General features: G+C 46.6%; 1 protein-coding gene and 1 long non-coding RNA gene across 3 annotated transcripts in view; one reads left to right on the top strand and one right to left on the bottom strand.

Annotated features, from left to right (window-relative positions):
* Window positions 1-11,852, bottom strand: part of ISM1 (isthmin 1) — a 40,245-nt gene extending 28,393 nt beyond the window's left edge. Inside the window, exons 1-2 of the mRNA XM_065835124.2 lie at window positions 11,721-11,852; window positions 10,547-11,046 (exon numbers count right to left, since the gene is read on the bottom strand). Coding sequence (XP_065691196.1) covers window positions 10,547-11,046; window positions 11,721-11,730 — 510 coding nt within the window. The 5' untranslated portion in view covers window positions 11,731-11,852. The remainder of the gene's footprint in view (window positions 1-10,546; window positions 11,047-11,720) is intronic.
* On the top strand, window positions 11,007-12,495 carry LOC139827495 (uncharacterized). Of its 2 annotated transcripts, XR_011738088.1 has the most exons (3): window positions 11,007-11,089; window positions 11,748-11,887; window positions 12,246-12,495. It is a non-coding gene; the product is annotated as an uncharacterized lncRNA (long non-coding RNA). The 2 variants fall into 2 exon arrangements; XR_011738087.1 differs by having other exon boundaries at window positions 11,007-11,887.
* The last annotated feature ends 1,200 nt before the right edge of the window (window positions 12,496-13,695 follow it).

Genomic DNA, 13,695 nt, shown 5'->3' with positions numbered 1-13,695 from the left:
AATGTTAGACATATACATATCGACCCCTCTATTCTTTCCTAATAAAAGCTTGGACTCTAACGCACAGGATGAGGAACAGATACTCCACTGGCCAGCTGCAGCAAGCCTTTCATAAATAACACGACAATCAACCCCTGTAAAGGAAAATGATACTCCAGAAGCTCTATCCTGACATACATCTGTTTTCCTATTGTAGGAAGGAATAAGACAGAAGAAGTTAAATGCTGAAAGCCTAAACAAACTCTGAATTAAGAAGAGATGGTAGTAGTAATGATGGATGAGTTGTAAACCACCTGCAAATGTTAAGATTGCTGCACTCTTCTGCAGACCATTGAGTCTATACTGCAAACCTCCAATAGATATGAACTGTGCTCTATAAAAATCACGATGAATGCAGACTTGTTTTTATATTATGGAGGTCCTAATCCTCCTCCTCCTCTGCCTTTGCTCTATTGTTACAACATCAAAGACCAACTGCTGGCCGAGATACAGTCAATATGAAAAGGGCGACCAGCAAATTTACTGCTTGACTTCATTCCCTTTAAATGGAATAGGCACCATGGCCCTTTTTCAAAGTCCAATCACAGACATATATCTTTTTTATTGGACATCATGTACAATAAAGTGAAGCTGTAACTTGGAAAAAAAAAATAGAACACCTTAAAAAATCCCATGAGGTGAACATTCCTTTATAAAAATATCACTGTGGTTACATGTTTTGAAAAACTCTGGGCACTCTGCAGTGCAAAAGCCATGGACCGGCTAGGTTATAGTTTAGCTAAGATGCATACCCATGCCTAATATCTAGTCGGTTTCAAAAAAACCCAACTAATAAAGAGTGATATATTTAAGAGAGAATGCCAGTGTCATTCAAATAAACTGAAGTGGCAGCATTCATGTCACAAGAATCATTAACTGCTTTGTTACAGCCTGCTCTGTGCAGTGAACCTTTACAGACTTCTTCAGTCCAGAGATTCTTAACATCAGCGGCACAAAATGCCAATATATACATTGCATCTTAAACAACTCCAGTCTGATTGCTGACATCATTTCAAGAGACACTTTCAGATGAGAGTTCTATTTGTAGACGTTAAAGACAGGGACAGTTTTATCGCTGTTGCTAAATAGAAGCTAAATAATTTCTTGCTACGAAGTTAAATAGCGTACAAGCAACTCATATGATGTAAGAGGTCAGTATATTGGGGTGTTATGGAATCCATGCTAGGTAGTTATGGGTTTTTTTAATAAATTATATGTCAATATCATACAAAGTTATTGTTTTAAACTATTAATTCTTTTTGTTTCTTTTGGTAACTTGTGCAAACAGGCATTAGGAAATATCTGATTACTAACCTCATATCTAGTTTAAGTCCATATTGATTTTAAAATCCTACCCTGATATATGTGACAGATAAAGCCAAGCAAATTTTTGTTTTGTTACACCTATAGTAGTCATGGGCAGCTGGTTGCAGTTGACTAAGTGTAGTTTCCTCGTGGCAAAATCTGCTGCTGCTAGGTTACTTCTAAGGTGAGAAAGATACCAAAGCTATGTGACTCATTTTTAAAGCACTAACTTCAACAAATAGGTGTCTCATTGCTGGGTCCTCTCCCGTCCGCTTTCCCTTGCATGATGCTCTGTTGTCAGTCACCTCCTCTCTCCATCTCAGCTGAGAGCACAGACCCCCTGGTGCAAGGACCTCATCTCCCACTCAGCCTTCTGGGCATGTACAAGAGAAGGTGTTTCAATGACACTGTTTGATTGTTCAATACCTGAATGTCCAACTCAACAGGAATGCCTGAATGAAGCCTCCTGGATGTTAAAACTGGCCCATGGACACCACCAACCACTGTTCCTTAGAAAGGGAGAAACTCGCTTTTTTAGAGCAGTACTGTAAACAGTGGCGGAAGAAGATGGGACACATTATTTGGGTGGTTTTTATAGACACTTACACTGTGCTCATAATGGCCACAAGTCAGTGACCAGGGGGCTTAGTCACAAATACTGATCTCAATGGCCACGCAGGCAAAGGGGCAATTTCGGTCTTTCTGAGGAAGGAGAGCTATTGCGGAACAAAGCAGTCCAGGATTTTTCAGTGTGTATGCAACTAACAATGAAGCATAATGGATGGAAATTAATTCATGCAATCCGAAGAAATCTCCATGCCAAAGCCCAGCTTGGCTTCATGGATGGAAGTCCAGATTACGTGTGTTATGTGCGCATCAGTTCTGTGGAAAAACTGAGCTGTGAAGATTCAGATCCAAGAGGAACGTGGGCTGGGTCTGCAGCGACACAAGACATTGACTCCTCTTGCTTTGTGAAAGTCAGTGGAGCAAGGTCAATTTAAACACACTTGGGGTGCAGGTCTGGCATGGAGGTGTAAAAGCCAAGGACCTTTGAATTTTCTCCTGCCTTTAAACATGGACTGACTCCACCAAGAGCAGTGAGATTTTCCTTTCTCAGCTTTATGAGCACCTCTGTAAGATTAAGAGCACCCAAATAGCCATTACTCTACAAGAGCTTAAGGTGAACACCTCCAGACCTGCCTTCCTCCTGCTGACTGCTAAAAGGGAGGAATAAAAAAATAGGACCCACTGCTATGAGTCCTTCAAGCACTGAAAAACAAGGGCAAAAGCATAAAGGAACTGCTTACCAGTACTGCCCACAGCAGCTCCTCTGACCAAGTATTATACTGCTCCAACTGTGGCAAGCCATCACTTATTACAACAATAAGTTACATTTTACTTTGTTTTCTTTCTTTTTCTGGTATTTCAAATCTAAAGTATTAATACATGGAAACACCAACACTGGAAACATTCTGCTCTTATTGGTGTATCAATGAGCTCACTGTTTCTTGGAAAAGTTATTAATCTCGATGCTTTGGACTATGAATATAGTTGCGCATTTTCTGTCTTCAAAACTTGTAAAATCACTGTCCTGGAGGTACAATGATATTGAAGTGCAACAGTAATCACTGAACCATTTAACGCTTCCTTTTGCAACTTACTAAAGCACTTTGCATTTTTCTAAGTTATCAAAGAATCATAGAATCGTTTAGTTTGGAAAAGACCTTGAAGATCATTGAGTCCAGCCATTAATCTAGGACTGCCAAGTCCAGCTCTGACCCACGTCCCTGAGCGCCACATCTACACATCTTTTAAACACCTGCAGGGATGGTGACTCCACCACTTCCCTGGGCAGCCGGTTCCAGTGCTTCACAACGCTTTCAGTGAAGACATTTTTCCTAATATCCAATCTAAACCTGTGCTGGCACAACTTGAGACTATTTCCTCTCATCCTATTGCTCATTACTTGGGAAAAGAGACTGACACCCACCTTGCTACAACCTCCTTTCTGGTAGCTGTAGAAAGCAATAAGGTCTCCCCTCAGCCTCCTTTTCCCCAGGTTAACACTTCATTGTTCGTTTGTGACAGTGCTTCCAGACTCCGTTCAGGCCTGGAGACCTATCGTACTACACATTGTACACAAGCAACAATACAGCAATGGAATCTCAACCTCAAAGAGCTTGGCTTCAGATTTAAAAAATAAAATAAAAAATAAAATGCATCAGTGACCTAGCTCTGCTACTACAGAAAAATAATGCTTTTAAAAAGTCTTATTTTATGGAGACTACCACTCAGTCAATTCAAAGAGCACTAAAGTAGTGTAGTCTTAAAAGCAGACAGCAAGATAAGCATCGTAACAGAAAGGCCAAACAACCCTAAGCAACACTGAACAGAACAAATGAGGCACGACTGGGCACTATTGCATTTGTCTGCAAGCAAGACTGGTAAAACACACAGAAGAGCGGAAAGCAATCGACTATTAAATCTGCCAAAGCTGCTAAATCTTGTCTATCGCTGCTTCATTTTTTTTAGTTGATGTTTGGGTAATGAAATATCTAAATTGTCTGCATGTGTATTTTAAGTATGAGTGCATTTCAAGACTTTAAAATGATGACTCAGAAGAATGTAAGCATTAAGAAAGTATGGAAAAGTAATTCACTACCATTACTTGCATTCCATGCACTTTTCCATACCCATGACTGGGTTTTCAGAAGTTGTGTCTATCTCTGTCACATATTATTTTATAAAGCTTTTCAAACATGACTAGTACATTTCTGTATTAGTTTGGCAGGCATAGTCTGCATCATTATCAATAGCACTGTCTTCTGTGTTCCACTTTCTGTAAAGTTTTCAGATGCTGTGACAAAACACAGCCAGAGTTTTCACCTAATCAGTAGTTCTTGCATTGTTTCTTGCTTTCTTTCATGACTTTTTCCACCATTTTTGAACAATAAGGCATTGATTATTAAGATACAGATGTAGTAGATATGAACAGAGACAAAAGAACAACTGCTGAATTAAAAATATGGTTCCCAATTCACATTTAATACAACCTGGATTGGTTAAACAGATGTCTCCCCAGCAAAAGAATTCCACAACAGAGGAAGGTGTCGAAAAGCTTAGTATGCTGAAGTCCCAGGGCTGGGTTATCTATTAGCAGGTCATAACGTGTATGTTAAAATCGCAAGGGAATACACAGTGACCAGCTTCAGAAAGTAAAATGGTGATGAAATTGTTGGGGTCATAAAGACCAACAGCAGAGCTTCAACTCTAGGCCTCCTGTTTTTGTGGACAGCTGGCATTCAGAAAGGACAGAGCAGGGAAACGTGACTGAACCCAGGCTCTACCGCTGTCATGCTGCTGTTCTAGCTGTGACGGACGTGATCTTCCTGTGTAGAACACAGTTCTCTTTACATGTTCGATGAAGACTACAAACTAAAAGCTATTCCAGAATAAGTGCTAATCGTCCAAGCTAGATGAACCAACATCGGAAGTGCCAACTCAGTTCCTTCCAGGATCTCTGTGCACCCATTGCCACCACGGGTGATAGTTACATCTCTAGACCTTCTCAGGAACCAGACTCAAACCCACCACTCCTTTCACTACCATGAGTGCTGCCCCACCACCGGACCACCGTAGGGCTCAGACCCACACGTTAGCAGGCTTCCCTTTAACCCATCTCCCCACACACAGCCCTACAGGGAAGGATGGACTGAGAGCAGAGAAAGGCAAAAGCAGGAATGTCTCTGGGGTCTCTGCCCTGTAGTAGTCACTGTGATTTGTGTCTATCTCCAGGCCCATAGGAATGGACATAATGCCACCACGATGGCCCAGAATGAATTTAGGATTACATACAAATACCCTAATACTATAAAGAGCTGGAAAACGATCCTAAATCTTACTCAAAACGGAAATAAAGTATTCCAATAGACTCTTCTGTACAAGGCATCAGGAAATCTGCTCTCCGCTGTAAATGCAGAGACAAAATAGAGATGCACCCTGTGTTTTAATGCCAGATATTTATCAGTGATGATGCCAGATGAGCTGTACAGCAATTGTTAGCTGTTGAACTGAAGAGAAGTTCAGCAAACATTTCATTCAAACATCTTGGTCAAATCTAATGTAGGAAGTTGCATCCTTACCTGCCTAACATTGCTCCTTGTAGCCATAACTAAATATAACCTGGATCCCTGTTCAAAATTACTGCAGTAGTCTTAGATACTAAAAAGCTTGCCACATCCTACCCTGAAGGTGTGGTAGCTCGTATCCACCAGGGATTCTTTAGTTTGCTGGGAAATGTGATAGGTACAAAGAGAAACTTAATACTTTCTGGAGCTTTCCTGAAGCCAGGTTTGGAAAGCAGCAGACTCTCTTCTGAGAGGCACAGACAACAGCATATGCTTCTCTGCTCAGAGCAGCAGTCTCTCTCCTTCACCCTTCCCATTTTATCCTTTGCTTCCATGCACGCAGCAGCAGCACACGCAAAGCTAATCACCCTTCCTTCCCCCTAGATCCTGGGACAAGCCACAGCCCACTAGCCAAACCACTAAAGAGCACACATAATTCTCTCCCTTGGGAAAGGAGAGAACGAGCTGCACATGGTGTAAGTCATTTGTAAAGCCTAGTGCATAACTGCAAGAACATATGCTAATGGTAAGGGTGAGCTTTAGCTAAGAACCTATACGCGGCAAAGCCTGCTGAGAACAGGCAGGTTTTACTATCACTGTCAAAGAGCACTAAACTGCATCCTGGGATGAGTAACAACCTCGCTGCTTCATTCACAAGCCACCTGCTCTGAAAATTATTTGCGTAACTGCTCTTAAGGCAGAGAATGATTTGGTGCTCATATTAAATATATGACGTATATCCACTTATTGGCATTTTATATAGGCTAAGGACAGTCTGGAAGACATGAATGCAAAATGTTGAACCCAACAGTTTTTTTAAGATGATTTAGATAATCAGTTCCTATTAGAACTAACCAAATGTAAAGCTCCAGAGCTCAAATAAGCTTTAAAAAAACTCGGTCTAAAACTCTCCCAAAGTAAACAGCTTGAAGTCCTACTTAAACTGAGAAAGCTATTACAGACGGCTAAAATATGCCTCTGTATCTGACTGGAGATCATTTTGCAATTTGCCTGAATCCAGTGAAAGGGGCAGCAGGAACACACAAACCTCAAAAAGACTGAAATGCACCTCAGCACAGGTAACAGAGAGCACATCGTTTCTGAACATCTCATCGTGCTGAGCTGTGGATCTCAGGAGAAGTTTAAGAGCTCAGCGCTGTGCAGGACTCCTACACAGCTTGGAGAGGGACTCGTGCAACCGTTTATAAGCAGCAGAACGTGTTTTTTCTGGTAGGGCTCAACGAACATTTCTGACACGCTGTAATTGCTTGCGTGCTTATTGAGGAGGAGGGCAAGGACGGGAGCAAGGAGATTAAAAGTAAAAAGCTGTTTACAGCCCTGTGCGTCTTTTCAAATTGTGTTCTCTCACATAGCTGCAGCTTTATGCACAACCACTGAGTTTCATGCTAATGTAATACTGCTGCAAGCACCACAGTGGAGAATTTGACTTCATGTGCTATGGCATATATTGTTGGTGGCTCTGTTACTACATTTTACAAGGTCATTTTTCTTGGTGTGGGAACACTGTTTTTCTTGGTGTGCAAGGCCTGCTGTGGAAAAATGTGATGGGAATGAACTTCTAGATGAAATATTTTCTCTGAGAATGAAAGCACAGATTTTAGAGCAACACGGGCTATTACAAACGTATTTCATAATTTATGTTTGAGCCTTCCCTTCATTTTAGAACCATGTAAAAAGAAAAAACCATACCCAAGCATGTCTCTTAATATAGCTTCACTTGCTCTTATTCAGAAGCACAAGTTTTTCATTATTTATTTCATAAATACGCTCCACAATAGTTTCTGGATGTTAATTAAGTTATACCTAATAGAGTTCTCACCAGTACCAACAAAATCTTCCCCCTCCCCTCCCCAGTTCTCCTCTTTCTGTTTGGTAGAGATGGAAGGAGTGAATAACATCTGATTGAGAAACAAAAGGCTAATTCCCTCTCCTAACTCAGAACTGCGAGATATTTTACGACTCCAGTCTGGATTTCCCACTTTGCGTTAGTTTGCACTACCACAAACCGGTTCTGACAGCGGCAGTACAGGGGTCCGGTGCCTGCTCCTGCAGCGGTGAACCGAGGAAGCCTGTGCCTGTATCTCACCCATCCCGAAGAGGATGCAGAGCACGTCAGGATTGTCTCCTCGGTGCTGCCCCAGTACAGCCAGTCACAGCGGCACAACGCAACTCCAGACATTCAGGAACACACACACACACACAATGAGGAAGGGCACCAAAAGTAAAAATAAGAGGAAAAATAACTTGCTTAATATTAGAAGTTTTTTCTGGAGTTCTTTCATTTCATCAGTCTGATTAATTGCAGGGGTTAACAGACCAAAAGAAATCAAAACCTATCCTCCAAACGTCTTCCTTCACTTGAAGGACCAAGGGATGGGTGAAAGAGCAGCTCTTCCTCCTGTAATGAATCAGGCTTCAAATGCATACAATTCTGCATTGTAGACTATTTAAATCTCCAACAGTATTTTAAGATTACTAAAGATTCCTCCCGAATATGTTTTGTATAGAAACACTCAAGAACGTGTCAGGTTTTTGGAAGTGGTTTTTTTTTTTGAACTAACACTTCAGATTTTCTTCTGGACTCACAGGACCAAGTTCTGACCACTTTATTTGTGCAAACAGCCAGTCTGAGTCCTACAATACCATACCCTGCATTTGATAATAGTCAGTTTGTTTTTATGCAAATTTGCCTTGTCAAAATACATTTATAAACAGTTGCTGCAAAGATTACTCTTCCCTGGATTTGCCACAATGTGCGCAACCGACTCCGTCAAATGAAGTTTCACCAAGTGAAACACTGACCTAATCACTTCTCACAACCTGTTCTCTCCATTGACCTACCAAGACAGTAAAAAACAATAGTTTGTTTTCAGCCCCCAAGATTTGTATTTGCTTATACCTGCAAAGCTGGGTTTGTGCTGTTTTACTTTCCACATTGATTCTTTACCTGGGAATGCAGTGCGCTGGGATTTTGCATTTCACTTCAGTATATGCCACGATAACAGCCCAAGAAACCCCAAAATCTGAAGATCCCAGTGCAAACTTGCCATCGAGCGCTACATTGTGACAGTCTGAATAGAAGCATCTGCCTGTATAATATTATAAAGCAGGTTACTGTATTTTCCAGCTGGCAACAGAATCCATGAAAGTTATAAAACCAAAAAACTGATAGACTTCCATCTGTTGAACTGATTGCTCTAATCAATATACTTTCCTCCCATAATGTCTTGCACAGACAGGCTCTCTCAAACACATAACTGCAGAATCAATTCAGTTGGGAAGTATATAAAACCTTCAATTCTACAAATGGCAAAACATGCTGAACATGTGAACTGCTAAAGCTATCATGATGCTTAAAGGCACAGAGTTTCATTAAGTTATCTGTAAAAATCACTGGAAAGAAAAAATTAGTGACGTCAACAATCAACAGGTTTGTCACAAGACAGCTAACTACAATTATAATACTGTAGGATAATTAACTGAAGATTATTTTCCTCTTGTTTCACCCTAACCTTACAATAGTGCTCTAAAAAGAGCTCCTTGGGGAAATGGCATCACCCAGAGTTCCCACTTGCCCACATGTTTCCCTCATTATGTTATTATACAAGCCTGTCAAGAAAAGGCAAATTCAAGGTTATTCTAATGATAGCAAACACCTCATAAAAAACCTCTCCAAATTCACTTTTCCAAGGAACATCATTTAAAAAGGCATTTCAAGGACCCAGGAGGAAAGAAAGCATCATTTATAAAACATTATTACCAGAAATCTTGAAGATATTTAAAAAAACCAGCTTGGAATGTCAAGCTGGTGATGAAACTGCAGCTCAAAGAGAGACAGTGTCACAGGGCCTTACCCAAAGCGTGCAGCTGAGCACTCTGAAGCAGAACTCCCACCAAGCTCTACAGGAGGTTTTTGGGGTTCAGAGGACCTGATTCCAGTTTGTGACTGGGATGTTGAGTCTGCAGATCTGGGTTCCCTCCTGTAGTTGGTGGTTTCACTTTGTGGACCACCAGCTGGTGGTGATCCGATGCAAACATCACAGCCTGTGCTCTCCTTATTTTTCCTTACGCGTTACAGCAATGTGCTCTGTTGGTACTCCAATTCTGACATCATAAAGGGGTCAACGCAAATTTATGGTGATAATAATTATACAATTTCTGGTAGTTCTTTGCACGATTTCGCAGTTGATTTTTCTTTCCCACTTGGATACAGGGGAAAAGGGTTGACCACCACACACAACCGACCAGATTTACAAGTTTTGCTTGGGGATTTTGATGGTTCTGCAGCTTTTATCACTGTCTCTGACCATTTTAAATGAATGACAACACGATACTGAATAAAAAAGAACTACCTGCATAAATGAGGAAACAGAACAAAAAAGTCTTTTACCTCTGCTGGACATAATTCACCAGTGGTTTCATTAGATCAGAAGACTGGAACAGACTGGCTGGGCTACAAGCCTTGTCCTTCACAATCATCAATCACCCTCTTTCTCGGCTATTTCAGGACTGAATATCTGTCTCTTGACAACTTTCCAAGGAAAACCATGCATTTTGTTCTCATATTTCCAAACACCATACACCTACCAGATCTCCTCTCCCCCTGGGGTACGCTGCGTACTCACAAGAGAGGCCGTTGGTGGGACAGGTCGTGTCCAACACCACCTGGCCTGCTCTATCCCACGTGCGCCCCAGGTGAGATGCCCCTCGGCCGCTGCCACCTGCCCGCAACACGCCAGTAACGTGCATGGGAGCCGCCCCACCTCCGACACGGTGTCAAACCGTGGCGCGGGGAGCAGCTCCACCTTTTCTCACCTCTGTCCCCTGAAGAGTGTAAATCCAAGTGGCGGGGAGAAGCCATCCCCAGGCACCACGCAAGGGAAACCCTCGGGCGGGTGAAGAGCCGGCAGCAGCACTGGCTGGTGCCGGGGGCAGGAGGCCGCGGCAGGTGCTCCCGTCAGCCGGCTCCGGTAGCCCCGCAGCCCTCGGGGGAGGCAGGTGGCGAGCGCTGGCCGGGTGCGTGTGTGGGAGGGGGGAGGCGGGGCGGCACTCACCTGCCGCTGGCTGTGGTTGCCGGCGCCCGGGGGGGCGGCGGGCTCGCCGCCGCCGCGCAGCACGGTGATGTGCAAGGTGAGCAGGAGCAGCCCCAGCAGCAGCAGCAGCTCGGCAGCCAGCCGCACCATCCTCTTGAGCCGGGCGGCTTTAGGGCCCCGCGGCGGCGGCGGCCGTGGAGGAGGCGGAGGAGGAGGAGGAGCCGCGGCGGCCGCCGCCGCCGCCGGGTCCGCCGCCGGAGCGGCCCCGGCCCCAGGGCCGGCCGCGGCAGCCGCAGCACGGGCGGCGGGGACCGCGCCGCTCTCGGCGTCGGCGGGGCGGGCGGCGGGCGGGGGGCAGCGGCGGCAGCAGCAGCAGCAGCGGGGGCCGCCACACCACGGCGGAGCCACGTCGGGGCGGGACGCCGCGGCGGCGGCGAAAATCCCGGCGCTGCCCGGCTGCGGCGGGGGGCTGCAGGTAGCCGCGACGGGGCCGCGGGCCGGCGGCGTCTCTGCGGACAGCCCTGCAACCCAGAGTCACCGTGGGCCGTCGGAGGGAGGGAGCGGGTGGGCCGAGCCCCCGGCGCCTCGGGGAGCCGCGGGCCGGCGGATTGCAGCGCGGCTCGGCAGGCAACGGGGAGATGCGGCGAGGACCGGGGGGTAGCCGGGAGCGTGTGAGCGAGTGAGAGGGAGGAGGGAAGAGGGAGGGAGAGGCGGGGGGGCTGGGGACGACTCTCACATGGCGGGGAAGCCGGGACGCTCCGAGGGGAGGAGAGAGCTTGGGGCTATCGCCTCCTCGCGAGGGGATGGGGGTGGCCCCTGGACCAGCTTCCCCCCCCGCGCCGCCGTGTCCTCGCCCGCCCCGCGGCTCCCCCCTCCCCTCTCGACGCCCGTCGAGGCGTCGCCCCAGCCTGCCCGCCCCGCCGGGTCCCGTCCCGTCCCCTCGCCGCGGGGCTGAGAGGGAGCGGGGCCGAACCGCCACAACCGCCCTCGGACCCCGCCGGCTCCCGGCCCGCGGCGGGGCGGCTGCCAGCGAGCTCTCCGTGGGGGATGAGGGGCAGATCGCTGCTCCCCTTCCAATCCCCCTTCCTCCTCCTCTGTGCCACGCCGGCTTGCCCGTGGTGAATTGAGGGGGGGGAAGAGGAGGGCGAGGGGCTGCAAAAGCGTCAGCTGCCTGCCCTCGCTCGGAGCTGGATACCTGGCTCCATCTCTCTCTTCCCTCCAGTGGCCCAAGGGCTGGCAGGGGCAGCTCCGTACTCTCTCCTGCCACCGTGCGTGCGTGTCTGCGAGCGGCCGGCTCTCCTCCTGGCTCCTGCTGCTGAATCCAGACCAACTTTCTCGCCCCCTCGCTCTGAGCCGGGAGAGGTGCGTGTCGGTTGCTTTTATACTGCCCTGCCTCCCTCCCCTGCTGTCCTCCCCCCTTCCCGCTCCCTCCCTTTTCCCTTCTCCCTCTCCGCAGCTTCTCCTGCAGCCCAGCATCGACCCCCCCCCCGCCCCGTTCCCCTCCTCCTTGTGCCACTTGCCCCTCTGCCAGCCCTGCTTTGTGGGACACCCTGCCCACCCTCACCCCATCCCGCTCGCGGCTGCACCTTGTGGAGTGACTTCCAGCGCTGCTCGGTGGGGACAGAGCTGGCCTGGTGTCATGTCACCTTCAGCTGGTCTGTGCATCCTCTTCAGGCCACCGGGATTTTACACTCCTTGCTGTTGTTTCCCTTCCTCTTAGTTGCTGACTGCATAACTACATTGGAAAAAACTTTCTCTCTTGGATGAGAGGCCTCCGAATTTAAAATTAATGTGAATTTGACAATAGGTGAAAATGAGGGTTGGATTATTACTTGCTGTAAATCAGTATCTTTGCATCCAGTCTGATGGAGCTGAACCTCTTTCTGAGTGCTGAAGATGCGGCTCGGTGTAATGAGAACAAACATAGCTCAAATAAGCTTGAAACATGAATAAAGTCACCTAACAACAAATGGGAGTTTTGGAATCTTTGTTTTCATTCTTCTGTGATTGGGAATGTTATGTGTAAAATGAGGATACAAGCAATCAGGGCTTGAGTGTGTGACAGATGGAAGCTGACTTGGTATCAAAATGACTAAAGAGGCAAACTGGGTAAAAAGCGCTCCCCGTTTGAAACATTTTCAGTCTGAGACCGATGTCCTCAGCAGGGTTCCTGCGATGTAAAGTGAGATGCGCTTCCAGCGTGTGGTGCGAGCAGGGACTGAGGCTCATCGTGGGAGCCTCTGCCCACGGTGTGCCTGCTGTGAGAAGCTGCAGATTTTGGGGTGCGAGTCGGAGCTCGTGGGAGGTTTCTTGCAGGTCTTGGTGCATCTGAAGGCTGTGGTCACAGATGAGTCGGAATGATGTTTCGAACCCTTCCAGTCAGCTAGGTTTCCCTGCCAGTGATAACCACTGTAAATCAGGCAGGAATATGGTTAAAATAATTGCACTGGAATATTGTTAAAGATGTAACCAAAAGCCACAAACCCAAAGCCTTCAGATTTAAAAAATTTTTAGTCCACAAGCATGTTCTATGTTAGCAAGGCAGTAGGAATGATTGCCACAGATGATTGGGCAGGGTAGGGCCTCCCATGAGGCTGCCCTGAGTGTGTTACAGCAAAGTACAACCCCTCCGTCTTGTGAAATGACTTGTCAATAAAATACCTGATACTGCACTGATGCTCTCAGTTATGCAGCAAATCAGAGCTATTCAATACTACATAAAGCCATAACAGCTTGTAGGACCATCACGTGGTTTTAAAAAAATGTGTCTTTTTTTTTAACCCAAACATTCCTTGGGCTAATCAAAATATTGAGAAGATGAAAACACTGATGTACTTCAGCTGTCATCGCTCAGCTTGGACTCTCCTCCTGCCATCACTGCTGTGATCCCGGCGGGCAGGCACGGCATCGAGCACGACACGGGGTGGTTCAGGAGGAAGGTTTGGGGACATACACAGCGAAGAGGCAGGAGAACCGTCCTCCAGGTTTACCAAAGTCCGACCCTACCTGGTGGCTGTCAGTGGGCCCTGGCTGTTTAAGAAAAGGGGAAATTCAGGACAGGAGTTCTGTATTTCAGAGCTTAATAGTACAAATCGACAGCCAGAGCGAGACTGAAGGCTCGTAATGTGAAACAGTCCAAGCGACAGCCTGGTGAAAAACACACACATGGA

Source organism: Patagioenas fasciata, chromosome 3 (assembly GCF_037038585.1).
Source record: "Patagioenas fasciata isolate bPatFas1 chromosome 3, bPatFas1.hap1, whole genome shotgun sequence".
NCBI lineage: Eukaryota > Metazoa > Chordata > Aves > Columbiformes > Columbidae > Patagioenas > Patagioenas fasciata.
This window is presented reverse-complemented; position numbering and strand designations above follow the sequence as displayed.